The following is a 26,926-nucleotide window of genomic DNA, read 5'->3' as shown; positions in this document are numbered from 1 at the left end:
ATAAGGGTGTTCATACAGTAAGTGTACCTGGCACCAGAGCAGCTTAGCCCACAGCTCGACAGTCGATTTTGAAATCGTATTGTCGGATTTGCGTCCGCATGTTTTGGACACTCAGGTGAAGAGGAGCTGAGCTGTCAGCTGATCACCTAATTGGGAAAGGTTCTGAGACTCCATCATTAAAGTGGCTGCGTAGGGATGTGGCCATTTTAGTGTCTGTTGCGATGGCAATCTCCAAACCCAATGGTGGGCACCAGAGGTGAAGAAAGAGGCCTTCCAAGCTTAGTTAGCTAGTGGGACTCCTGAAGCAGCTGTCAAGTACCGGCAAGCTAAGCAGAGTGCAGCTTTGGCTGTTTCTGAAGCAGAAACTCGGGTGTGGGAGGAGTTTGGTGTGACCATGGACAATGACTTTCAGTCAGGCTCAAAAATATTCTGGCAAACCGTCCACCACCTCAGTGATGATGGTGGACCTTTGGAAGCACCTGGGGGCCACAGACTGAGCCAGAGATTTGAAGGTGGAGGTGAAAATTCCAGCCAGCTGGTCAATGCATCAGCACACTAGGCACCCAGAGATGTTGTGTGGACCAGGCGCTTTGCTGACATTAACAGCGCCTTGCACACTTATGCACTGCTATGGTGATCACCCTTTCATACCTGGTGATGTCACTGCTCCCTGTAAGAAGACCATAGCCAACTCTAGCCACATGGCTATAGTCTTAGCACGATTACCCTCAAAACTGATGTAAAACTATTTGAGCGTGTTGGCAAATGAAGAGTCAGCATTCACGGTCATGGTTGATTTGTTTTTGAAGTCCATGATAGTGTGCAGTTTGTGCCACATGTGGCATGTGTTGCCCTGGTGGAAGTGCAATTCCATGTATCCCCGTTACTGATGCTTTGTGTCATACAGCACGCTGTACTCCATATGAAGCCGCTTTATAGTTATTCATATCACTGATGGTGAGACCTGTATTATAATCCATGATGTGGGCATTTATTGGTTCTGTCGACCCACAGTTTCTGATTGGCAAATGTTTTTATTGTGATCATTGGGATAACCTCGTCAGGCAGCATGCTAACAAAGCTATCTGTTACTTCTGCAAACTATCTGATGTCATCTGTGCATGACCGGAACATGTCCCAATCTACATCCTCAAGTATTTTCTGTAGTGTAATTACTGATTGAGCAGACCAGCACATTACCTTCCTCGTCACCGGAGTTTCCCTAAGAAACTATATTCTGGCATGACGAAAATTGCGTTCTGGTCTGATCTCCCAAACACTGGTTGTGAAACAGCTTTGCAGCCCTGCTTGTATGGAGTGTAACAGTGATCCACTGTGTTAACGCCCCTGGTTGGACATGTGACATGCGGATAAAGGTTTGGCATGGCTTGTTACAAGTTGCAGAAATGAGTTTCCTTCATGGGGTGTCTGAGCTCAGCCTTAGAGATAGCATGAGGAACTCAGACATTCAGGAGGAGCTCAAAGTAGAATCACTGCTCCTCCACATCAAAAGGAGCAAGTTGAGGTCTAGGATGTCACCTGGACACCTCTCTGAGGAGGTGCTTTGGGCATATCCAACCAGGAGAAGACCCTAGGACATTATATCTCTCAGCTGGCCTGGGAGCACCTTGGTATTCCCCCAGGTGGGCTGGAGGAAGGGGGTGGTGAAAGGGAGGTCTGGGCATCCCTGCTTAGACTTAGACTTCCCGCACATCCTGACTCCGGTAAGCTGCAGATAATGGAAGGAATGGATATTCACTAACTGTAGCAAAACACTTGCAACATACTAATTTCTCTTACGTGACATATTGGAATTCATCAAAATACCAACAGTAAAAAAGGATATGTCACATACGACAACCCTTGAAGTTTTAATGCTCATTTTAACCGCATACATTATTTCCTTTCAGTTTTCAGCTAGGCTTTTTGTCGAGGGAACTGGATGTATAAAAATGCTAACAAGCCGACTACAGAATGTTGGCAGACTTGTACTTCTTAAAGGACCAACTGCTACACTGTCTTTTGCTCGGAAGCAGCACAGGATCCAACAAGATCGGGTGAACATGGGGTTTATTTTAAAGTAGAGAAATCAGGAACATCGAGCGCGCGCACACAAAGGACAGACGTCAGTGATCAGACTGAGGAAACATACTCTAACCCGGACCCAGTCTAATTAACAACAATGAGAAACAGCCCGTAACATGGGGATTCCACATGAGATACATGAGGAGGTGTGGCACACGGGAGGATCGGACAACCAGGGCATGACATACACAACAAAGCAAGAATCTAATATGGCAAATATTCAAATCAGCAAACTATGTAATGCTAAGAGCATTCTTTTAAGGTGTGCTTTTAAGTCATGGGTGGCCAATCTTATCCAGAAAGGGCTACTGTGTATGCAGTTTTGCTGCAACTCCCTAATTAGACTACTAATTAGGGGATTGACTGACTGAAGAGTCCTCACACCTGGGTTAGAACAGCTGACCTAAAGGTTACCCCAAAAAGCCACATACACACCGTCCCTTTGCGGATAAGACTGGCCACCCCTGTTTTAAGTGATTTTAAGGCTATTAGAGGTATTCCTGGGACAGTGAGGACTTTTTAGCATCTACACGATTGCATCCTATTTATTTGGGGGTGGTGAGTAGCTCAGTGGGCTAAGTCTCTGTGTCTGTGATCAGAAGACTGCTGGCTCTCCAACCTCAGCAGAACCATTACATATCCATGGGCCTTTGAGCAAGGCCCACAATCCCCCAGCAACAGAGAGTAAGATGGGGTAGGCAAAGAGAGGAATTCCAATGTACCTTTTTCTAATACTTCGCAAATGGAAACTAAATATTTATCTACCTGCACATAGCCTATTAAACTATTCATCAACACACCTACTCTAACAAACCAAATGTTATTAGTCACAAAATAAGAAGTATGGATTGTCTTCCTCCCCATTCTAGACACAGAGCCGAATGAAGCTAATTGCAGACAACTATGAAGAAGACCATCACCATTCTCAGCAACCTCACCCCCCACAACCCCATCCTCAGCCCCAGCATCCATACCCTCAAGCTCATCTCAACCCAAATCCTCAACACCCCCACCCACAACTTCAACACCCTCAACCTCAGCCCCAACACCCCTATCCTCCACCCCAACTAAACCCCAGCCCCGGTCCTCAACACCCCCATGCATCACTCCAGCACCCCCACCCTCATCAACCCCAACACCCTCACCCCCAACACTCTCCTCATCCTCAGCCTCCACACCCCAACCCACAGCCACATCATCCTCAGCCTCAAATCCATCACTCCCAACCCCAGCCACCTCACCTCCAACCCCAACCACCTCACCCCCAAATACAGCACCCTCCACCTTACCCTCCGCAGCCCCAACACCCACCGAGCCAATACCCACCCACTCCACATCTACAGCATCCCCAAGGGCAGTACACTCAGCCAACACACCCCCAGCCCCAATACACCCAGCCACCACACCCCCAGCCCCAATACACCCAGCCACCACATCCCCAGCACCCTCCACCTCACCACCCTCAGCACCCCCCACCTCACCACCCTCAGCACCCCCAGGTTCAAATGCAACACCCCCCACCACATCAGCCCCAGCACCCCCATCCTCAACACCCCCCTCACCCTCCACACCCACATCAGCCACCACCCCCCCATCGTGGGCCCAGCCGTGGTCCTCCACATGGCAGCCATCGGCCATCTCCCGATCAGGTCAGTGTTACCAGAATGTTCCCCAAAGCTATACCAAAACCCGATAGAAGAGGCTGTGATTCCTTTAGCCCCTAACCCTTACAGCTACTTCTTCTAAATTCCTCTGAAGAGCATAACAGATTTAAAGACCCAAAACTTCTCATTCATCCCTTTTTTCCTAATGTATGTCCTTCTCTTTACCTGAACAATGTCTCCTAATCCCTGCATGTATTTGTGGTCTATACTGTTATTTCATGCCTTTTAACCTTTCACCTAATAGGATGACGAGGAGGGAATTTGGGCATAAGCGCTTCTACGATCTCCAAAACTCTGAGGGGTGAGATGACGCCTTTCCTTTATTTCTCCTTTATGCTCCTGGTCTATTGTTCATTCTCTCATTGTGAGTGTTTTCTGTTCTCCTTTTTTAATAAAATGTCACATCAGATGCCCTGCTTAGGGATTGTATTTATCATAGCTTGATATCACTTAGAAATACTGTACTTTTTGTATAAAATTTACAGAATATACTGTATATGTTGTATCAGATTCTGTTAAATATCAGAAGATCAATATGTGAAGCGTCTTCCTAATCTGGTGATGCTAAGCATCATAAATGGCCTTTTAGCTTTAAATATAACACAGTCATTACCATTTAGATAAGTTTCATCTTTCTGCTTTGGTACGATCTGCGCATGAGATCTGATTCTAAGTTCCCTTTCAGATACAGTAGGGCTGCCTTTCTGAAATTTATCCAGTCATAGGGCATTCAGCAGGTTAGTCAGTTGGTAAGGTTGGTAAAATGGATGGAATGTTATTACTGTCAGGCAAAACATAGTGAATAACTTTTTTGACTGTCCACCTGTATGTCTAGTAGGTAGGTAAATGGTAGTGTTTTCTTCAAAAACAAACATGGTTGAACTAAGGTATTTTTCCATGAGATGAAAGAGAGTCCAAGAGATCTAATTTTGGTCTTAACTCAGATTTACAGTGCTTTGCCTTGGTGCGGCAGTATATATTCTAGGCACTTGACCGGCAGTTTTGAGTTTAAAAAACATGTATGGAACAGTACATACCTTCAACGGGAATATGTTTGTTTCCACAGGTAAAGAATCACAAGGGACCTAAAGCTTGCAAAAGTCCTTCAGAAGCTGAGTGAGAGCAGCCCCATCTATTTTTCACTGATGGACTTGTCCATACATAGACAGCCTTGTACACACATGCCATTACAAAGGCTTGCATTAGCACAGCTGCTGTAGTGTATAGACCCACAGATATATGTCTTCTTGAACAAATCTCTTCGAGAAAAGTCCATACGAACAGACTGCAGTCATAATGGGCAGTTTTCTGGGGCAAACACCCTCCATAAGAGCTTTACTGATTGACGCTGTTCATATTTATGTCCTGCGTTTGTGACCCTCAAACAAGCGTAACTGATTTTTCACTAATTTCATTTAAGTCTGAACACATACAGGGATCCACCCTGATAGGAACAGTCAAACAGAGCCTCCTTCTTTTTATTAATCATTTGTAAAATGGTACTTTGAAAGGCACCGGTAAAACTAGGAACCTTGAGTTAGAGTTGCAGTCAGTCCTGCTACAACACAACTAATGCATTCCTGAAAAATCTTGTGTTCACTAAAGTCTGAAGTACTGAAATACACATATCCAATAGGAAAAATTGGATTGGTGGAATGCAACTCTGAAGCTTAGTAACTCTTACGCCAGTGATAACAGTGGCTAAAAATGTAATTACAGTAGAACCTTGGAACTCGAACTGGTCTGTCAATTATTTTTTCTACTTGTATCTTGATCGAAATCTCAGAGCTTGACCATTCCTCCTAAAACTTGTACGGGTTGAAATGCATTCAACTTTACCAAGTCGGACCTCAACCAGGTCAGTCAAGAAAAATGTTGCTGCAACTCGACCGAAAACTCGAAACACTACAAAACAAAACAAACCTGCTAAAACTTGCACAGAGGGAGATGCATCTCCCCTTGCATTGGTATGTGTGCTTTTTCGTTTGTGTATTAGTTTCATATTGATTTATATTAATTGTTAATGTCTTTATCATTAGTTGGGTAGACAGATATGTTTAAATAGACAATCATTTGGGGGTCTAGAATGTATTAAGATCATTTACATTATTTATTATGAGAAAATTCGACATGGACCTCAGCCAAATCTCAACTCGAGCAGCCATCTGGGACGAATTACTGCAAGTTTGTGTTCCAAAGGTACCAAACTGATTAGGTTCCAAACTGTACATGCATTTTAAATTAGAAATAACACCACTACAATAATAAATTATATCATAAACATCCCCTTTAAGTCTCATGAGAATTGCATAGTAACTCCTGCAACCGAAAGTACCAAACTGGCTAAAGTCGGGAGGAATGATGGTCACAGAGATGCTTCAAGAACCATTTGCTTTATTTCGTAACCCCACTAGATGGTGCTGTTGGTTTACCTTTGGGCATGTTTGAGTCCCCATCTAGTGGGATCAGAAAAGATAGCAAATGGTTTATGTAGAGTCATATTGGCCATCATTAGCACTCTCCACAAACACAGCGGATTACGGTATTGTGAGGGCCATTGAAGGCAGCATGGCTACGTACAGTCTATGAATAGTAACTGAATTTTAAAAGGCTTCTGTGTTTTTTTTTATATGATAATTGGTCAAATATTTTTGGAGTTTTAGAATCTATGACTTTGACCTGTGCAATATGTGAATGTACAAAAAAATTGATTCTTTAAGATTTGAAAATCAGTTCAAACCATTCACTGGAATGAACCGGACGTCACTTATCGATCACTTGGATAGTTCTTCTTGCGTGTGTGTAGTGTTTCTTACTAAGACCATATCACGTTGTAGTTTGCTTAGTGCTGTTCTCTCCATCTGAAAATGACACATACAAATGTGATTCCACGTAGTATTGGATTTGGGTACTAATATATCAATCACGGTAGAACAGATTCGCATTGTGATATCACATGTTGTAGCAGGACTGACTATATTCTGTTTTCTGAAACTTACGCCATTTCATCCTGCCTGTCTGTCTGATGCTCATCTTCACCTTGTGTTGTTTTCATTTATTGTTCTGTATGTTAAACTGTATATTCCATTTAATATATTTTAAGGGGATCTCATCTCTTGTGCATGTCTTATGTTGTAAATCCTGACAAGATTTACAGAAAAAGAGATCAGTCAACTCCTGGCTCACCTGGTATTCGTCTTTTGGCTCCACCAGGAGATATGCTCGTTAGAGAATGTCCCATCCTAGAATGACGTATCCTCATCACCATTGTTTTGTGTCCAGTTCCATACACATTCTTGTGAATGCCTTTGCTGTTTATCCTTTGACATTTATTAAGGTGTTTTATGCATTTCCAAGCTATCCAGTCCACTGTTTCTATGCCCTGTTATAGGCTCTTTCATTTAACCTACCATTTGTTTTTGCGAAGACTATGCACTGGAAAAGACCCATGCATGTCATCCAGTGTGGTTTCAGGGTACCTTAATCATGGTGGTGCTGTTCAGTCTATGAATATGATGAAAAATAAGCCATATTGTAATTATGTAATCCCTTAGCTAAAAAAGATGGAGGTACTTTGTGTGTATAATCCCATAGAGTACTGTTAATGTGGAAAAAATATATACTGTACACTGACTACTGTGGATCAAATTGCAAAATAGTGGACCGCACAGCACAATGACACCTCACCCCTGGATGTGGATAAGCTTTATCCTGGATAGTCCCCATTCTAAATAACCCCTCAGCTGTAGCTTTCAAGCTTCCAGAAGCTGATTATAAATCCACAGAACTCCTCTGACTGGCACCCCTGCTCTGAGCAGCCTGGGAGGAGAACGTATTTAAAAAAAAATGTGTTTTTTATTTAGTTATGCGAATAAGCATGAGAAAACTAAAGTGTACAATTTTTTTGTGCACCCAAAGAAAATAGAAATACATGTGGGACCAGTGACACTGGATGAAACATCACATCAGGAGAGGTTTCAAACCTCCTGTAAATGGAAAGACTGTCCTCGGCTCCATTATGACCACTGAGCTTCGTAGAATCTGCCCTACAAGGAGCAGCATGGCACTGAGATGTCCGTACACACAGACCTCAGGACAAACAGACCTTTAAGGATAAGGATGGAGCTGGAATCCATTTTTGGGACATCCATGTTCCATCTCCTGCCTGAAACAACTCTTGAGAGTGTGACAGTTGCAGACGTTACCCAAAATGACTTGCAGTGTTTTCATGTATATCTAGAGACCATTGCCACTGGAGTGGCAGTTTAAAAGTCTCAAAAAGACACTGTCTTGTAACTGTTGTTATTGTCAATGTGTCTGATACAGTGGAAAATTTTGTACACACGGTGCTGGAGGGATTTCCGTTAAAACCAACCCACTGAAATTGTGTATGTCCTCAATAGTGGTCGTGGTAGTCATTGTCACTGTTGTCTGCAGTTGTTAAGGTTTACCGTTAGATCAGGATGAATGTGAATAGTGTCTTTTCTCCTGCGTGTCTTTAATGCAATTAGACAAATATGGGCACCCTCCTCTACCTAGAGCCAGAATATCCCAACCATAGCTTAGCTTACTGCATTAAATATTCACAAAGCATCAAAGTCAGTAAAGAACAAAATGGTGGTCAATGCTAACCGAGGAGCACAAAAGCTAATCACTTGAATATCATGTCAGGGCATGGTATTTTGAGTGGCATAATATCAGGTCTTTAACATTAATACTTGAAGTAGGGTCTCCTACCACAGAATGCCAGTACATATGTAATGAATCCATCAAATTCAAAGCAATTCGCTGGTCCCAGCTCCTTTTGAGTATAGTGCCAATTTTATGGTCAATGGATAGATCTTGTTCTCTATGCATAGGGGGAGTAGAATTCAGCTCTCATAAGATTTTTAAACTGTTCTGTGGACTCACATGGGTGGCACTAATAAGTGAAAGGAATCCTTTTGTTTATCATGGTCATATCTGAGGGTATCTGTTGTTCAATGCAAAACTGGGCTAAAGAAACACTGTGAGAAATGCAAGAAACATTTTTATTAAACAATATTATTATTATTACTTTTTAAAATTTTAATTTTTCTGTCATTTTCTTTCTATTATTTGCACAGAGTAAAATTCTGTTTGCAGTTATACAGTGTGTATTTGTATATATGTATTTGTTTTGCTGTACAGTACTGTTTTGAAATGTCTGTTTATGTGGACGTGGGTGTATTGTGCTAATCACAGGTGAATGGCTAGCTGTAACATAGGGCTTACGTCCCTGCTTCATCTGTGTTATCAGATATGTCAACCGGTTTGGTGCATAGGCGAGGTGATTCTGTGATGTTGTATCTGACCGTATGTGGCTACTGCCAGTACCTTCATCTTCCTGCTGATGTTTGTGTAGCATGTGGAACGGATGGCAGCATGTCATGGACTGTAACCGTAGTAACTGTTAATCGGGTTCTTATTGACATGTGATACGATGAGGATAGAGAGCTTAAATTGCTGTTGTCTGTGTTGTGTCAGAATCTGGAGTGTTGGCCAGCGTGGGTTTATTCATAAAATAAAAGATGGATTTTTTATATGAGTGGCTCACTTATCTGTGTCAGTTCTGAAACATTTGATTGTCATGAATATGTTAGAGATCCTAGATATTTACCTTCAAAACTGACTGTGTTTCATAGTTGCACAGGCAGGGAAATTCATCTCAATATTACTAGGATGGACGTGCCGTATTGTCAAAGGCCATTATAGCTCTGCAATACAATGGCAAATGTATAAGCTGAATGAGGTTAAAATTCTGCTGTTTTGATATGCAGGTTTCAAAAATATTTTTTTTCTTGTTTTTTTTTTTTAAATGAAAGTGTTGCTCACTAGTATACATTGGTAATTTTATGTCAGTGTTCATCTTCTGATTATGGGTAATGTTTCATATATAACAGGTATGAAACACGATTTCTGTGCATTTTTACTGCAGTGTCAGTGTTGAGCACAGTTACTCATGGGCACCAACAGGGGGCAATGTTGCTCTGTGGCTGATGTCACGCAGTAACAAATGTGCTTCTGCACTACATATGGAAGACTGCAGTAAACGTTTATGCAGGGTTGTTGTGATGCTATAGTCTTATCAGTGATTACTGGAGTCTGTTTCTACCTGGAGTTTACTTGGTCATCTGTACTCTATTGAGGATTATATGCAAAAGTATTACAAAGGTAATAGGTCTACATAACACATATAAGACAATAGCATTCATAATCTATGTGTTCTTACACAGGAACCACATTACTGTTATCTGTGTTGTGTTAGAATCTGGTTTTTGTAATAACAAAGTTGCATTTCATGGTCCCCCTGTTCCTACAAGGCAAAAATATAGAACAAAAACATTTGAAAAAATCTTTTATTTCTCCATCTGGAAGGCATTGTACAATAGTGGTTAAAAGTCACCTGATGGAGCTGTAGAGGTTATTTGAGGTATCAGAATTATAAGATCTGTAGAGTCTGTTGGAGCTACAGTCTATATTTTGTCGAGATTCCATAGACTGTAAAAGTGCTATGCAGTATACAAGAGCTTTTAGAGCTGTAGAAATGTGTGGACCTTAGATGCAGTACATGATTTTTAATCGTTAGTGTTTTCATTTATTAGGGCTTAGGCATCGGGGGGGTGACATTCGTAAGAGGAGTAAATATGGATGTTTGCGAGTTAAAATGTGATATGCAGCATGTAGGCTGCATGATCTATAGAAACAACATCTGAAATCTAGACCTTGTTATGTATGTGTTATTCTGTCAATATAGCTCTATTAGCTGTGCTCACTGTGATATATGTAAAAAGCACCAACCTCTAACATCAGAAAACAGTGGATTCTAAAAGGTGGTTACCACAGTTGTAGAGAGACGCATGCAGATTTGTTCACAGATGTACGCAGATGCTTGCAGACATAGTAGTTTACACATATGTAGGCACATGAGGGTTCATTTTGTTGCAAGATGATCACCATGTAGATTGTGAAGATTTTTTTTAACAGAAGTTCTTCTCATGCACTGCTCCCTCAAGTCAGACCATTTCATAACGTGAACTTAATTGATGACAATATTTAATTACCTCAAACAACATTCTAAACATAAACTTCAAACTTCAATCAGATTGTATAGTAGAAAGCAAGAAATTATTTCCCAATGCATGCCACCCGTTCTGTTGACAGCCATGAGTCTGTTGAAGCCAAATGAGGGTGAGTCACGCTGACCCTCTGCTGAGTCCCCAGGTCACCTGGTGATGAGCATCAACAAAAGGGTGAGGAGCGTCATTTGGGGCGTGGGGGTCAAACCCAGGGAGCCCCCACATTCCATGGCATCCTCCTACAGTGGGAAAGGGAAGAAGAAAAAGGAGCAAGATGAGACGACTATCACTCTGCTTTGACTTCAAATAATGGTGAAAATAAAAGCAAATGGTTTTATTCTAAGGACTGCAAAAAGTATATATAACAGGAAGTTTATCGTTCAAGTATTTTGCTGACACTTTTGTCTAAAGGCCAATAGGATGTTGGGTTACTGTACATCTCTAGGTGTGTGGAGTTTAAGTCAAGGGAGACGATGCTACGATTATATAATTCCTTGGTAAGACCCCACCTAGAATATCGTGTGCAGGTTTGGTTACTATACCTTAAGAAGGACATTGCTGCCTTGGAAAAGGTTCAACGTAGGGCTACAAGAATGATTCCTGGTCTTAGAGGAATGTCTTATGAGGAGAGGTTAGCTGAGCTGAATCTGTTCAGCCTTATACAATGGAGATTAAGGGGCATGATCCAAGTATATAAGATTCTAACAGGTCTGAATGCTGTTCAGCAAATGGCTATTTCAATATTAGATCAAATACTAGAACTCGTGGCCATATGTGGGAATTAGTGGCAGAACATTTTAAAATTAATTAGAGGAAGCACTTCTTTACACAGCATGTAGTTAGAGTATGGAATAGTCTTCCTGCTAGTGTAGCGCAATCTAAAACCCTGGGTCCCTTTAAATCAGAGCTAGATAAGATTTTATCAACTCTGAGCTATTAGTTAAGTTCTCCACAAATGAGTTTGATGGGCCGAATGGCCTCCTCTTGTTTGTAAATTTCTTATGTTCTTAAAGTGACCTACAAGTGAGGATCAGGGAACAGGGCCAACCAGTCCCTGGAGTGATTGGGAGGAAAGGGAAACTGTGAAATCACTTTGTCAAGCACAGGATTTGACCTGGAAACCTTCAGATCACAGTCACAGAGCCCTAACCCACAGAACAACACATCAATAGAATATTATTTTGAATAATTAAATGATAATACCAGAAAGCTCATTGAGACCTGTGTCATCAAAATTCAGTCTGCTAGCTGTTGCCTTTGTTGGCTACATTTTCTATATTTCAAAATGGAGGATGTGTGATTCAAATACACACAATCATACAAATATGAACAAACATACACCGCAAACACACAGGCATGGAAGTATGTGCTCCTTCATATACAGGCAGTGTGGCCAGCTGTACCTCAGGGTGGAATGGATGGCAGGAATCAGGCCGTCTCCTGTCCTTCTGAAATTTGAAGCGCTCGCACGTCAGGGACTCGTTGTGTTCATTGGAGTTAATGAATTTATAAATGAAATCATAGAGCACGACTATCATCCCCAATCCAGGGACTTCAACAAACTTGCACCATCTCTGGACCCAACAAATGTTCAGAAATGTTCAACCATTCGGCACACCACATATTTATGATTTATAATGGAAGAAGTATCAACCTTCTGAAAAACTGCAGAATTACACAGATTCTTTTAGGCTAACCACTGCTTCACTGGTGCTCAGGGAAGTCCAGAGAGGACCACCTGGCCATCTCCAACATTCAATATTCTGCTCTGTGAAGCAATTCATTCACCCAGAAGGGCTAACAACTATGTGCCAGGGTAGTTATTAGTTCAGTTTTAGAAAAAAAAAAAAGCTTCTTCTCGAAGGCCATTGAGACTCATTAACCCCTCTCTAAATTCAAATACAAACACATTAACACAGTTTCCAGCATGTTGGGTGGATATACATAATCTCGATGGGTTCCATGGTAACTGGTGGTGCGGAGCTGCAGTCACACTGGTCGTCGACCACCACCATGAACAAGTTACTGCTTGGGATTTGCTGTATGACGAAGGACCTGCAAGAAAAGGACAAAGACGTTTCAATGAACTTGGCCCAGTGTCCAATGTCTTCTTATGCTGAACATATTACCTTGGATGTTCACATCCTACCCCTCAGAATGACAGTCCCACCAGAACAGCTAAATAACAATGAGATGGCAATGCAGATAAAAGCTCTACAGGTACGGTATAAGGTATATGAGGTTACAGGTCGTATAAGGTGTGCTAAGACTATAGTCTCAAGGGTTGTGTGCCTTATAATGCACTATTGAAGGCAGAAAGAGGTACAGAGACTATAGATACTGTTCACACTGTTAGAGCTGTGTGATCCGTAGAAATAATGAGAATTGTATAGTCTGCCACTGTTACCATAAATTAATACAGTAAATTTATGCTGTAGAAAAAAAACAGCATGATTTTAGCTAGCACCACTTAACTCGGATTATTATGACCATACAGGCAAATTAAAATGAACTGAATTTTCCACTCATTTTGGTAAAATTGTCTAATAGATCCTGATCAAACAGTATTTCAGTATTTCAAGAAAACTAGACTGGCGAGGATGACTGTCAGACAGTATGAAATTTGGTTAGCCAGTATTCGTCATTCAAAATATTTCAGGGAAAACATTATATATGCACTTCATTTATATAAAAACTGGATGTGCCATTTTTAAAAATTAATTTTGCGTAATTACAATTCAGGTACCTGTCACAACCATTGCAGTCAACAATCCCGGAGGTCTCCTTAATGATCCGTTCGGAAACAAAGGCTGGGTACTCCGTTTCACACGGTACCTGGACGGTCTTTCCTCTCACCATGTCTTGTGCTGGAGGCATAGCATCTACTTTATAACATGTCACAAAAATGCAAACGTACAACAAAACACACAAATAGGCAAGGATGCACGAGCAAAAGCACTCAGACAGAAGCAAATACACAAAATTTGTTCACAAATTAAAAAATAATGATTTGTGAAAATCATAATCTTTGTGTAAGTCTTGCATACAGCAAATCCAACCCATGCCTCATGAGAATCCCACGTGATTGGATATCCAAACCGCACCCCTGCAGTCATAGACTTGCTAAAAGGCTTCCCCTTTACGGCACCTGACCTTTAGCTGTAAGCTCAGAATGCCACCAGCTGTACACGTTGAACTCCAGAACAAATCTGAGGGGGAAGTAAAGCCCGTCATCAGCGATAAGAGCATCATATGGCTGGTAGTTAGAAACAAAGCCACAAACTCCTCTGGCTGACTTGCAGAGTTACCAAATTATTGTCAAATGTTTTAGTTATTATTCTGTACAGTCTTCATATATAGTGATTATTACAACTCGCCAATACTACGAAAATTCAGAATTCAGAGCTAATTATTTGTATACAGAAATTTTCTATCAGTCGCATACTGAAAGTCTCCTAATGGAAGTATCACTATTTTTCTAATGCAAAAAAAAAATGTGAAATTGTCCTCACATCACCAATTCAGTAACAAGCCACTTGATAGTAGCAAAGACAGCAAAATAAGGCTGTAAAAGAGGAAAAGTCAGTGTTACAGAACCATTAAAAACCCTGTGTCCATTCTTATAGGCCTTTATCTAAGCTAAAACAAGCTCAAACATTAAAACCACAGCTAATATGAAAACACAAGAGCTGTATGGATTTTACTACATATGCTAACCCAGAGCCATCCCTATCTTAGCTAAATGCTAGGTATAGATGATGAGAACATTTGTCACCATATTTTGTTATTGTCTTATGCAACGAAAATGAATATAGATGGAGCAAAGAAAAATACAACGAAATACTGACAAATTATAATGGAGCAACGCGCTTTATGGGATGTATTTTTCCGGAGGGTACTTACATCTAATAAACTCCGTGGGCTGTTGCTACTTTCAACAAAGATTTTACATATGGCTTGATAGTCGTATAGAGTAATCCTGTGGAAAGGGTGTAAAAAATAAACAATACTCATTAGGCACATCGCTACACTGAGGTGGACGATTTTGTACTACGAGCCCTTTAGAAGCAGCTTGTTCATCACCGATGCTTCCAAGCCAAAGCCGAAGACGTGGCTAACAAAGCCAGCTTAAGGACTGTTTACTCCAAGTCTAACCAGCATGTCTGTTTTCCCACTACGGGCACACAAACACACTGGATTACTGTTACATACTGAACAAAGATGCATACTGCCCACTTCCACCACTGCACCTTGGCCAATCAGATCATTACTCTGTGCTGCAACTTCCTGTTTACATGCAGCTGCTAAAGTATGTGGATCCAGTGACGAAAGTGGTGCAGAGCTGAACCCCGTAGTGAAGAAGCTGCAGGAATCAGCAAACTGGGTTATGTTCAGAGTCCTCTGACAATCTGGTCAAGTACAGTATGAGACAGTCGTAACAGACTTTATCAACGTGTGTCGAATGAAACAGTCCGCTCATTTCCGAAACAGAAACTTTAGATTACAGCAGAAGTCCGCAGGCACATCTGAGCCCACGGTATTTCCATTCCAGAAACATGCACGTATATAAAAAGTGCAAGTATGATCTCCAGAAGGTAATCAAGTCTGCTAAACAACAGATTCCCAGTTTTACAGTACAGGGGATACACACTGGAAACGGCAGGGATCCTCTTACGGATTACAGACCCTGATCACACACAGTCACAACCAACAGTTGCACACTCGCAAACGAGCTGAATGAATTTTATGCTCACTTCGAGCTCGAAAATCATGATGTTTGCGTTGTATGACCCCTGCCAGACTGTCTCCATGGATGACATCAGGAGGAACTTTGTAAAACTCAACTCCCGTAAGGCAGCCGATCCAGGCAGAGTCTCTGGTCACGTTTTAAAGACCTGTTGTGACCACTTGGCAGCTGTCTATACGGACATATTCAATATCTCTCTGAGAGAATCTTCAGTTCCCACATGCTTCAAGAAGACAATCAACACGGGCACCCCGCAGGGCAATGTGCTAAGCCCCCTGCTCTACTCCATCGTCACCCATGACTGCAAAGCATTTGCTGACAACGTCACCGTCATCAGTTAGATCTTCCATAAGATGAGATGGCCTACTGGGAGGAGGTCAGAGACCTGGAAGGATGGCGTCAGGGCAACAATCATGCCCTCAATGTCAGCAAAACCAAGGCGCTGATCTTGGACTTCTGCAAGCCGGTGACTTTCCAAAGTTGTATCTACATTGGAGAGGACACTGTGGAACGCATCAGCAGCTTCAAGTTTCCTTGAGTCACCCTCGCTGATGACTTTAAATGATCACACCATGTTGCAGCTGTGGCTAAGCAGGCTCGCCACGACCTCTGTTTCCTCAGGAAACTGAGGAAGGCCAGGGTGTCACGCACAGCTCTGACCTGCTTATACATGGGCACTGTGGAGTCCATCCTCAAAGGATGTACAGTATCATATCCTGGTATGGCAGATGCTCAACACAGGACCGAAATATACTGCAGAGGGTGGTTTAGACAGCACAGATGATCACAGGCATACAGCTTCCGGCAGTCCAGGACATCTTCATAACTGCCTCAGGAAAGTGAGCAGCATCTGGAGAGACTCCAGTTACCCTGCATTGCCGCTTTTCCCTAAAGTCCATCCATACATGCACTTCCAGATTTAGAGACAGTTTCTTCCCTATTGCAGTAAACAGCCAATGATATTAACATTCCCTCACACTGCCACTATTGTCTCATGCTGTATTGTTGCTGTATCTGTCTATACTGTTGCAATTACTTTTATTTTACTCATATTGTATATTGTACAACCCCATTTACAAAAAAGTTGGGACACTGTACAAAATCTAAATAAAAACAGAAGGCAATGATTTGAAAATCATACAAACCCATATTTCATTAAAAATAGAACAAAGACAACATACAGCACACATAGAAATGTCATTCATTTATTATAAACATGTGCTCGGGCTGAATTTGATGCCAGCAACATGTTTAAGAAAGTTGAGACAGGGCAACAAAAGACTGGAAAACTTGTGCGATGCTAAACCAAAACACCTGGCTGAATATCTCACAACTAATTAGGTTAATTGGCAACAGGCCAGTAAGATAATTGGGTATAAAAAGAGGCTCCCAGAGAGGCAGCATCTCTATGCAGTGAAGATGGGGAGAGGTTCACTACTCTGTGAAAGACTGTGTGGGCAAACAGTGGAACAATTTAAGAATAATGGTCTTCAATGTAATATTGCAAAGAATTTGGGAATTACAGAACTTTTCCAGTCTTTTCTTGCCCCGTCATCACTTTTTAAAACCTATTGCTGGCATCAGATTTAAATAGAGCTTATATTTGCCATAAAACAATACAATTTCTGTTTTTCGACATTTGATATGGTGTTTTTGTTCTATTTTCAAAAAATATGGGTTTTTATAATATAATTTCCAAGTCGTTGCATTCTGCTTTTATTGACATTTTGCAGAGTGTCCGAACTGTTTTGGAAACGGGGTTGTGTTATCACAACATCCACACTGCTGCCGCCTGTACATACTGCTGACACCATTATTTATATCATCATGTTACTGTACCCTAAGGCTGCTACACATCATACTGCTGCTATTTATTTATTTTATTTGTTTGTTTATATATTTATTTATTATCTATTTATGCACATCTTCACTACTGCTGCTTGGTACTTATTATCACTTAAGCGTCAGGCTGTGAGAAGACACAGAAGTAAGAATTTTATTGTATTTTAGTACATCCTGAACATCCATATCTGAAGATGGAGTTGGAGAGATGGAAGAAAGCAAGAGTTAGAGACTGGCCAAAAAACAAGTGCTTTTTTAAAAATGGGGGCGAAAAGACATTTGGGGAAACCACCAAACACAACAATTCAGGTTAATTTTGTTGAAAGGCCCCTTGAGTTATAAGCCACTATGGTACCTGCAGCCTTAGGACACCAAGCTGTGGCATAATACAAAAATGGAAGTCAATGTAGCAGTCAGTGGGGTTAGGGAACTGAATCCGGGAGCCAGTGCTGAAGCCAGGTTTACACTCAGACATCCTGCCTTACACTATAAAGCAAAGATGTTAACAGGAAGATACAGGTTAACAGGTAGAGTTTCTCTTCACCTTTTAAAGGAGCCCATGAGGAGCAGCTGGTTCATCACAGCTGCTTCCACCTCACCAAAGAACATTCCTGTCTGAAGATGGAATTAGGGAAAGGAAACAAAGCAAGAGTTATAGAAGAGCATGTCCAGATAGAGGGTAAAGCCATGCATAGTCAAGGTAGAAAAGAAACTAGATATAACCACGACAGACTTGTGAGATCAAGACGGGGTAGTAGATGTCTGTCTTTCAACTGTTAAAAATCACCTTTTGTTTTCAGGTGGAATTTCATTCAAGGCATAGGGGAGAATTAGAATGTTTTCTAATTTTAATGCAGAGAAGTCTGAAATTCTCTCCACCAGATTAGTTTAGAGACAAACATACACTGTGAATCCAAAGCTGATAATCCCGGGAACAGTCCAGGGTCCTACCTGGGAGTAGTCTTCAGATACCAGGATAAAGGCGTTATTGTCGATTAGATAACAGCTGATGCTCTGCAGGAGAGGGAAGCAGGAGATACAGCAGTAGTCCTATTGATTCCCACTGTCCAAAACCCATTTGGTCAAGCAGACAAAGATTTTCCAACTCCAGTTAGTCCAAAAGTACATTACCTCATTGTCACAATTAATGGGGCACTTTCCATCCAGAGCAGTGCACTGAAACAAACCAATTAGGACCTTATTAGACCCATCTCCAGCCCTCATGTTCTAGAAGCAAGAATAAGAAACCATCCAGCTACAATATGTAGTAGCGTTTTCTACTTGCTAAGTAACTCTCACAAGGGTACCCTGTTTACCTATCACACCCTTTATATGTCTCTTGGATTTATTCTCTGGTAACCTGTTCTTTTTACCTGCCGACTGGCTGTCCAGAACTTTCTTTGGAAGAACTCCAGCTTCATCTGAATTCCCACTGCTGTATCAATGAGGAGAGCGCATAGTCTTACAAACATATTATGATATATTATGACATGTCTCTTGGCAGCTCAACGAAGACTGCTTGTCTCCACCCTTCATTTCCAAATTGGTTAAGCTGAAGGTGTAGAGAGTAATTCACAGTCATGCTGACTCCATATCTTACCAGCAACAATGGGGGACCATCTGTCATCAAGCAGTTGGACGGCAGTGCTGGCTAGTACAACACTGTTATTGCTCATTCCTGGGAAAGACAACATCTGCTTGATTGGAGAAAACATTTTGCCATGTACATTTTTTTAAATTTTTTAATTTAATTGTAATGTTATCCACCAATTCTTTCATAGGGCCAAGCTATTTTAATACTACTATTTTAACTACTCAAGGTTGGCCTGGGTTATTAATTGTTCTTCTAAAAATCATGCATTAGTACTCTATCTGTCAGCTGGATGGAAATACAAAATAAACAGCTAATTTCTATCTGACATGTTGAGTATTTGCTTATAAACTGGTAGTTAAATCAGCTCACAGCACCATATATTACTGCAAATCTTAAATACAGCACACAGAGTTGAACACAGGTATAATTCTGGCAGTTGAGTTGGAATGTACCTCTTCTGAAGGGAACGGAGTATACAAAGGTGCCAGGAACATGTTCAGCAGCTCTCTGGTACCACAGGGGGAAGTGGTCAGCATTGAAGACGCCCTCCTGGTCCACTTCAGGAGTTAGAATTTCCCTTTATATACAAAAGAGTGGTGAAGGGGAAACGGTTAACAAGTACAAAGAATCTCTCAAAAATAGTCATAACTACAAGCTTTTTGGAAGTTGCATTGTTCTCACCTAAAATCCAGGAGAACCCTAAAATAGTATTAATTACACAAGACTTTGTCATAGGGTCACACTCACTGATTGGTCAGTTGCTCTGGAACCACAAAGAGGTTGGTTCTCAATAGTCCAGTCCGTGTTCCTACAAAGGCAATTTCTACTCCTTTGTCTGAGTTTCTATGCAAAAAAAAGACAAAGTAAAACAACCAAATAGGCAAGTATTGCTTTTGATGTGAAGAACAATGTTATGAAGTTATTTTTACAATTTTATAATTGACCACTTTTGTCTGTAATGCTGTGTGAAGAGCATTTGATCAAATGAGCTTCATATAGCATTACAGTCAAATCTGTGTTGACAGTTAAGATGATACAACATTTTGAGGAAGTCAGGATCCCATCTACTTTGTGAGACTTGCTAATATCCAAATCAAGAGCAGTCCCATAGTCAATAATCATATATTAAGGATGAAATGTGACTTAAAAGTAAATAAATAAATCACCAAAAAAAATAAAAAATACAGTAAGTAGTGAAATAAATAATTGATGGTGGAAGTAAATAAATAAATCCTGTGCTACTTTGCCAACGACCTCGACTTTGCAGACAACCTTGCCCTGCTCTTAGAGACCCAGGAGCAAATGCAGGAAATGGCCTACACTGTTGCAGGTGATTCAGCTTGCCCGTGCCTTAACATCCATACTGTAGATGGAAGATCAAGGTCTTAAAGACCAAAACAACCAATGCAACACACATCTCACTGGAAGATGAGGTGCTAGAGGAGGTGGAGAGTTATATCTACCTTGGTAGCATCCTTGACAAGCAGGGTGGAACAAATGCTGACATAAAAGCATGAATAGGCAAAGCAAGGTCAGCTTTCAGCAGCTGGGGAACATCTGGGATGCCACAAGGCTGACTACCAAAATCAAGATCAGGGTCTTCAACGCCATGATAAAGCCTGCGCTACTCTACAGAGCTGACACATGGAGAACCACCACTGAAAACATGAAAAGAATCCAAAGCTCCGTCAACACGTGCCTGAGAAAGATCCTTTGCATAGACTGGCCTGACACCATCAACAACGAAAAAGCCGTGGCAGCAAATGAGACAGCAGCCGGTACAGGCAGAGATCCTCCAAAGGCAGGCGCTCTAGGTGGACTGGTCATACCCTTAGCAAACTTGCATCCAGCACAGCAAGACAAGGCCTCACCTGGACCCCACAGTGTAAAAGGTAAAGAGGCCCGACCAAGGAATACTTGGTGTCACGACGAAGGCTGATAGCAAGTGAATGGGAATCTCCTGTGGACAACTGGAACAACTGGACCAGGATCGAGATGCCTCAGATCTCACTACCAGCCTACACATGAGAGGGGTCACAGGCAATAATGAGGATGTCATGAATAAATAACAAGATCTGTAGAATAAATTCTGCCCAACCACTTCCCTTAGCACTAGAGATGGCAGTTTCCTTGTGGAAGCCATTGTCTGACCAGCAAGATGTAAAGACAACTAGTCCATCTATTACTGCTGCTTCACTCTGGTTTGCCTGCCAGGCCAATAGTGCTTTATAAACAGGCCCCCCACATTAAAGGAGCATTTCATCCAAAAACTGAAAAAGACATGTTTTAGAAGGGGTTTTATTGGATGATGAGTATACTCCACCAAAGACAAAATAGTTCCTACATTAAACTACTCACTACAATGTCGGTGGATTATCTTCAATACTTCAAAACTAGTTAAAAAACTAGGCAACTCCAGTAGAACAACCTCGATGGATAGACATCACTAAAGCCCTTGTAAAACTTAGATTTTTCAGTTTTATGACGAACTGCCTGTTTAAACCTAAAGTTCAATAGATCAGGAAATAAATCAATAAATAAATCTGGAAATACATAATCTTTGGCGTGAATAAACAAACAGATATTGTTTTTTTTATTCTAAAGATTTATTTATTCATTTATTTAGGAGAAAGATTTATTTTTACCAACAATGTATTTCTTTATTTATACCAATGATTTATTAATCAACTGAATTATTTATTTGTTTTCCAGCCACGTTTCGTCCCCCATAGGCCTAGTCATGTACATAAGCTGTGTCCCATTTCAGGGGCTGCAGTCTTATAAGGCTGGATTTGAAGACCGAATGTGTCACAGAGGCGCGACAAGGCCGTCTCATTTCGAAGGCTCCTTCAAATGCGGCGCAGAAATGCACCCTCCATTTCTACACCATGGATTCTTCAAGGCCCAACCAATCCCAAGGTGCGGGAATTATGAGAAGGATGCAGCCTACAATCGCCACGCCAATGCCAAGCGTCCAGTGAAGAGTACAGCCCCTGAACATAGCTGCAATGACTGAATAATTCAACAAGTTGCACTGTAAGCAAAAGGATGAAATGGACTGATTCCACTTACTCAGACTTGTTCAATGCCAGGCGTGTCCAGTAACTCTCCAAAGGGGCAGTCACTACAGCATCAAACAGAACCTCTTGGATCAGTTGCCTGTCACCTATAACACAGCAGCTAATGAATTCTCTACAAGCTTGGCACATTCAACTGAACCGTAAAGAGACACTGAGGCATAAGGACGACCATAGTGAGACAGTCTTGGAGACTAAGAAGAAAGATAACCGACACACTGAAATAGTGATGTACACCAGCAACAGGGCAAATTTACTGGACTCACACTTCAGGTGAGGCTGTTGTCCAGTCATGTAGAGTCGAAGTGCTTGGATCTGTGACAGATGTTGATGCTCACGGCGTTTGCTCGTGTCACAGTACACCCTGCAGCACACACAGGGTGACATTAATTTGTCTGTGGCACATTTTAATATTTAGATCGTGAGCTCAGGATTAAAGCACATGCATCTGTACAAAGACAGATCTACATGATCTACATAGACGTACAACAACATACAGAATAAAGCTGAAAAATCACAAAACAATCAAGGCATATAGACATAAGGGCTTTACCACTCATGTGCCAAAGAGACATCGGGGTGCTCCAGATCATGCAGTCCTAGCGGAATAAAACTCAATAGAGATCACTGTGCATTATCCAACAACCTGTTTCAGTCACCTGGCTGATAGCATTCTCACAATTCATTTAATTAACTTACTGGAATGGAATGGCAGGAAGTACTAACACCATCACAGCAAAATGCTGTTTTCCAAATGAGGAAAGTTTTTAATTGTGTTTAAATCTGGAATAAGGGAATCTTAAGCAGAAATAGTGGCTTTAAGTAAAAAAATAATGTTCCCCCCCCAGGCTGCCACATTATAAATGCTGAATGGGGGGATGTGGTTGAAAAGGTTGAGAAACACTAGCTTAAATAATAATTTTATTTAAAAAAAAATTACATTTTCTATCTTCAAGAATTCAGCAGCAAGAAATGTAAAGCACATATAAGTTTATTATAGTAGTAATAATTAACAGAGAGGTACATACCTGCATCCACTGTGACATTTCCACGAAAGTAGTATTTTCCATTACCTCTAGGAAGAGCTACACCTAGGCTGAACAAACAAGCAAACAAAACTGCTACTCAGTCTAGCCTGACTCGCACTGTGTAGTTTCTCCTCAATGAAATTTCCCATGGTACAATGTGACAGACAGTATGACCTAATGACGTAATACAGATTTGTTATAAAAGCACACATTTATGTTTCTTATTTTTTCAAAATATATGAGGATGTACCTACCTGAAAGGTGTCCCTTTAATCTCGGTGTAGTAATAGTCATTGTGCATGAATAGGACACGTTTCTGGAAGGATAAGGTAACAATGATGCCACTGCATCTGGACATGACGGACTTGGAGACTGATGGGTTCGTAAGTCATATCACTACCATGAGCTACGTCACCCCTGAGAAAATCATTATAGAGCTCATGATCACTTAATGGCTTTACCACTTCACTGCCCACCACCCATCTTCTCAATCACAACTACTAAGCATTACAGTAGTGAAACCAGCTGACCTATTCTGCTGACCAGTGCTCAAAGTGATAGAACACATTTCATTCTTGAATGAAGTCTTGAGTCTCAGCTGTTTATTGGGATAAAATCTGCTGTGTAGGTCAAATATGTACTGAAGCAGCTTGAAGATAAAACTGAATCACATTATAGTTTCTGCTGTCGGGTCTTACCCCCTTATCCATGGTCTTCTTTACCTCCATGGAGAAAGTCCCGGTCTTCCGGTTCACCATCGCATTGCGAAGCTAACACCAAGAGGCACATACACACGCATAAACATTTATACAAAAAATAAAGTACAAATGTAAAATACAGTCGTCCCTCGCCACTTCAGGCTTCGACTTTGGCGGCTTCACTCTATCGTGGAATTTTGTATATTCATGAAAAATTTGATTGAGACAGTGAAAATGACGCATCGGAAGCATCTTTGCTCTCCGTAAATAAAAGTACAATAATAATAATATGATATTTGAAACATCTAATGTCTTATTTTCTCTCGTTTTGTCTAATATATTGGGTAATAGGAGTGTAATTGTCATGACCTGCCTGTACGATATTCTTGTGTGTCACGCCCCCTTATTAACCATTTGTGCAACCCCAATTGTGACCAGCTGTTTTCTGTCAGTTTGATTCCTCTGGTGTATTTTATGTTCCTGTGTCCTGCATTTGGAGTGATTCCACATAAACCCTTCCAGCAATCATAACAGTAATGGTGACTAAAGGGTGTTATTTCATGTCTAATAATGTTCTGTAATAATAAAACTGTATTTAGAAGGTCGTAAGCAGGTTTTCTGTGCTCTAACCACGAAAATATTCGATTTATAAATAAAGAATTCACTTATTGCGGTAGAGTCTGGAACTGATTAACCATAATAAATGAGGGCCGACTGTATATAATAAATGTTACACTACAACATTAAACTGTGTAAAGAGAAATCCATCGTACAATATTGTCCTTATCCTCCCACTCCACCTCGGACAGATCCACAATGCTGTAGCTGGGTTTCCTCCTCTTCCCATCTTGGTACTTTAATGAGGAAATGCAGGATAGGGTTGAAGAAACATGTACTTTTGTACACCAATTCATTCATGATGACACAGTGGTTACCAGTGGCCGCAGGTCAGGGTGGGTCAGGATGTATCCGTTGTTGGTGACGGCAAAGACATAGCCATGGATCCCCAGCTGGAAAGACAGCCAGAACAAAGCAACACCTGATATTTTACTCATCATCCATAAGTTGCTTGATATCAAGCAATAATTTTGTTGCTTAGCTAATCCTTCTTTTAAAGCAAGAGCTATACAGTAATTGTAAGATACTACAGCAGGACATTCCACAGCACTTCAACCATCCCGGCATTGTAAAAAACAGTTTCTCAGCCTTTTTTCAGTCATAATTATCATGCTACCTCTGGTGTGTTTTGACATGGATGTTACATGTTACAAAGGACACACAGCTTCAACAGCTAGTGCCATATACTACTGCAGGGGATGGTTATTTAAAATGAAGTTGGCTACTGTATACTGTATATATGTGCTGTGAATTGAGCGGCATGGGGTAACCGTGGATCTTGTCATTCAGCGTGCTTAGCACCTCGCTTTTCGCTGCCCCATGCTCTGAGGTTTGTCACTAATCAAAATCTTCCATCATGTATGAGTTACTATGTATATTTTCTAGTTCTATATGCTAAAGCTCACGATTAGCCTCTTAGAAAACATGGCAAATGCTATATTTCAATTCTGTAAAACCCCACTGTAAGGTGATTATATTATATATTATTCCAAAAACATCAAAGGATGATGATAAATAGAAGACCTGGCCACTAGTTTACACATACATAAGGACACGATAGTACCTTGTGCTTGGGAATAGCTTTTAGCAGTTCTTGGAGAGGAATATCAGTGCCGACCACACCTAGGAGGACACCCTTGTTCTTCTGTAGATAGAGACAATGGCACTATAGCAGTCACACACGCTGAAGACAGAACCTCAACCCGAAAAGGACATAAACTGACCGTCTCATTCTTTGTGCTGAAGACTGGCATGGCAACGGTTGTCATGAGAAATGGACTCTGCTTTTCGTCAGACTGTGGAATCAATCAGACAAACAGATTAATCTCACATGCACAGAGCAGGGAATGAATAGGAACTGATGTCTCACGGATGGCAGTAAGGGTGATTGAAACAAGGGGGCTGCCAAGAGAACTGGTGTGCTCCACCAACAATGGAGACTTTGGGAGGTGGAGCGCACCTTCATTACATAGCTTTATGAATATAGGGGAACACCAACAATATAGGGCTACACCCATAAGACAAGGAATCCTGAGGATTATCCAGCAGTTCATTCATCTCTAAATTTCAGACTCTTCTTGGAAGTGCCACCCCTCCCCCTACATCCTACACCCTCCTCCCAGAGATAAAAGGCAACGAGCTGGAAAATGATTAATGTATCTGTTCAGTGGCTGAAATACCGAGTGCATCGCAATTACAGGGTGAGCGGCGCTGAGAGGAAGTCAAGGGTAACAGAGGCAAGTCGCACACCTGCGAGGGCCTAAAAATTACCGCTCAGTCCCAGGCCTGGCTCCCCTGGCACTGAGTGGCCTGTTACCCATGTCGCTGGGTAATCAGCTTCTGTACAGCATCACCCTGCTCCTCATATCTGCTGCTTGCAGTTAAGTCTCTAAAGAGGTTGGACTAATACAGATATAATGCGTTCCAGAGGCCGTGCATGCGACCTGCTTAAATGGAGCTCAGGAAATACCAGGTTCTGTGTAAGCTACCTCTGTCTACCTCACCCTGGAAACATGGTAGTGGAGCATAATCAGCATGCTCTAGGAGTAAAGACAATCTAAAGGCATATCTTGAACATTAACAGCATCAACTCTTCCACAGAAAGTATCAGCTACCTGGGAATGAACTGCTTGATTAGAGATCTGCATTCCTCAGTAACTCCTGTTGTGTAAAGGAATACTGTCCACTTAGTATTTGAATAAAACTAATGCTTACTCTGTAACTCTATTGTTTATTTGTTATTTAAGTAGCGTGTTAAATAGCTGAATATAAAATGGAAATTTTAATATTCAAGTAGAAAAAGGCGTGAGAGAAAAAGCCTGAAGTCTGGCTTTAATGCTTTCCAGAACGTGGTAAGAACATTCACTGAAATGGTAAGAATGCTCATCTATAGCCTGGACAAAACATTTACTGTCATTTTTTTTTTTTCAGAATAAAATGGCACTTAAACTTGTAAAGTATACCACCAGAAGTTTCC

General features: G+C 41.3%; 2 protein-coding genes across 2 annotated transcripts in view; one reads left to right on the top strand and one right to left on the bottom strand.

Moving 5' to 3' along the window:
* LOC125746975 (ERC protein 2-like) overlaps positions 1-9,296 on the top strand; it is a 62,287-nt gene extending 52,991 nt beyond the window's left edge. Inside the window, exons 16-18 of the mRNA XM_049021580.1 lie at positions 2,955-3,734; positions 3,994-4,050; positions 4,816-9,296. Coding sequence (XP_048877537.1) covers positions 2,955-3,734; positions 3,994-4,020 — 807 coding nt within the window. The 3' untranslated portion in view covers positions 4,021-4,050; positions 4,816-9,296. The remainder of the gene's footprint in view (positions 1-2,954; positions 3,735-3,993; positions 4,051-4,815) is intronic.
* Positions 9,297-10,110: 814 nt separating this feature from the next.
* The window catches only part of LOC125747013 (voltage-dependent calcium channel subunit alpha-2/delta-3-like), a 40,871-nt gene continuing 24,055 nt past the window's right edge, over positions 10,111-26,926 (bottom strand). Inside the window, exons 14-38 of the mRNA XM_049021681.1 lie at positions 26,252-26,259; positions 25,674-25,745; positions 25,514-25,594; positions 24,768-24,842; positions 24,606-24,686; positions 23,833-23,904; positions 23,389-23,450; positions 23,135-23,202; positions 22,660-22,705; positions 22,373-22,470; positions 22,102-22,195; positions 19,777-19,872; positions 19,482-19,606; positions 19,036-19,113; positions 18,809-18,870; positions 18,567-18,611; positions 18,387-18,449; positions 17,980-18,050; positions 14,750-14,825; positions 14,359-14,411; positions 14,000-14,055; positions 13,593-13,713; positions 12,789-12,901; positions 12,250-12,332; positions 10,111-11,085 (exon numbers count right to left, since the gene is read on the bottom strand). Coding sequence (XP_048877638.1) covers positions 10,993-11,085; positions 12,250-12,332; positions 12,789-12,901; positions 13,593-13,713; positions 14,000-14,055; positions 14,359-14,411; positions 14,750-14,825; positions 17,980-18,050; positions 18,387-18,449; positions 18,567-18,611; positions 18,809-18,870; positions 19,036-19,113; positions 19,482-19,606; positions 19,777-19,872; positions 22,102-22,195; positions 22,373-22,470; positions 22,660-22,705; positions 23,135-23,202; positions 23,389-23,450; positions 23,833-23,904; positions 24,606-24,686; positions 24,768-24,842; positions 25,514-25,594; positions 25,674-25,745; positions 26,252-26,259 — 1,892 coding nt within the window. The 3' untranslated portion in view covers positions 10,111-10,992. The remainder of the gene's footprint in view (positions 11,086-12,249; positions 12,333-12,788; positions 12,902-13,592; positions 13,714-13,999; positions 14,056-14,358; positions 14,412-14,749; positions 14,826-17,979; positions 18,051-18,386; positions 18,450-18,566; positions 18,612-18,808; positions 18,871-19,035; positions 19,114-19,481; positions 19,607-19,776; positions 19,873-22,101; positions 22,196-22,372; positions 22,471-22,659; positions 22,706-23,134; positions 23,203-23,388; positions 23,451-23,832; positions 23,905-24,605; positions 24,687-24,767; positions 24,843-25,513; positions 25,595-25,673; positions 25,746-26,251; positions 26,260-26,926) is intronic.

This window comes from Brienomyrus brachyistius, chromosome 8 (genome assembly GCF_023856365.1).
Source record: "Brienomyrus brachyistius isolate T26 chromosome 8, BBRACH_0.4, whole genome shotgun sequence".
Taxonomy (NCBI): Eukaryota; Metazoa; Chordata; class Actinopteri; order Osteoglossiformes; family Mormyridae; genus Brienomyrus; species Brienomyrus brachyistius.
The sequence above is the reverse complement of the archived record's forward strand: the minus strand, read 5'-3'. Positions and strand labels throughout refer to the sequence as shown.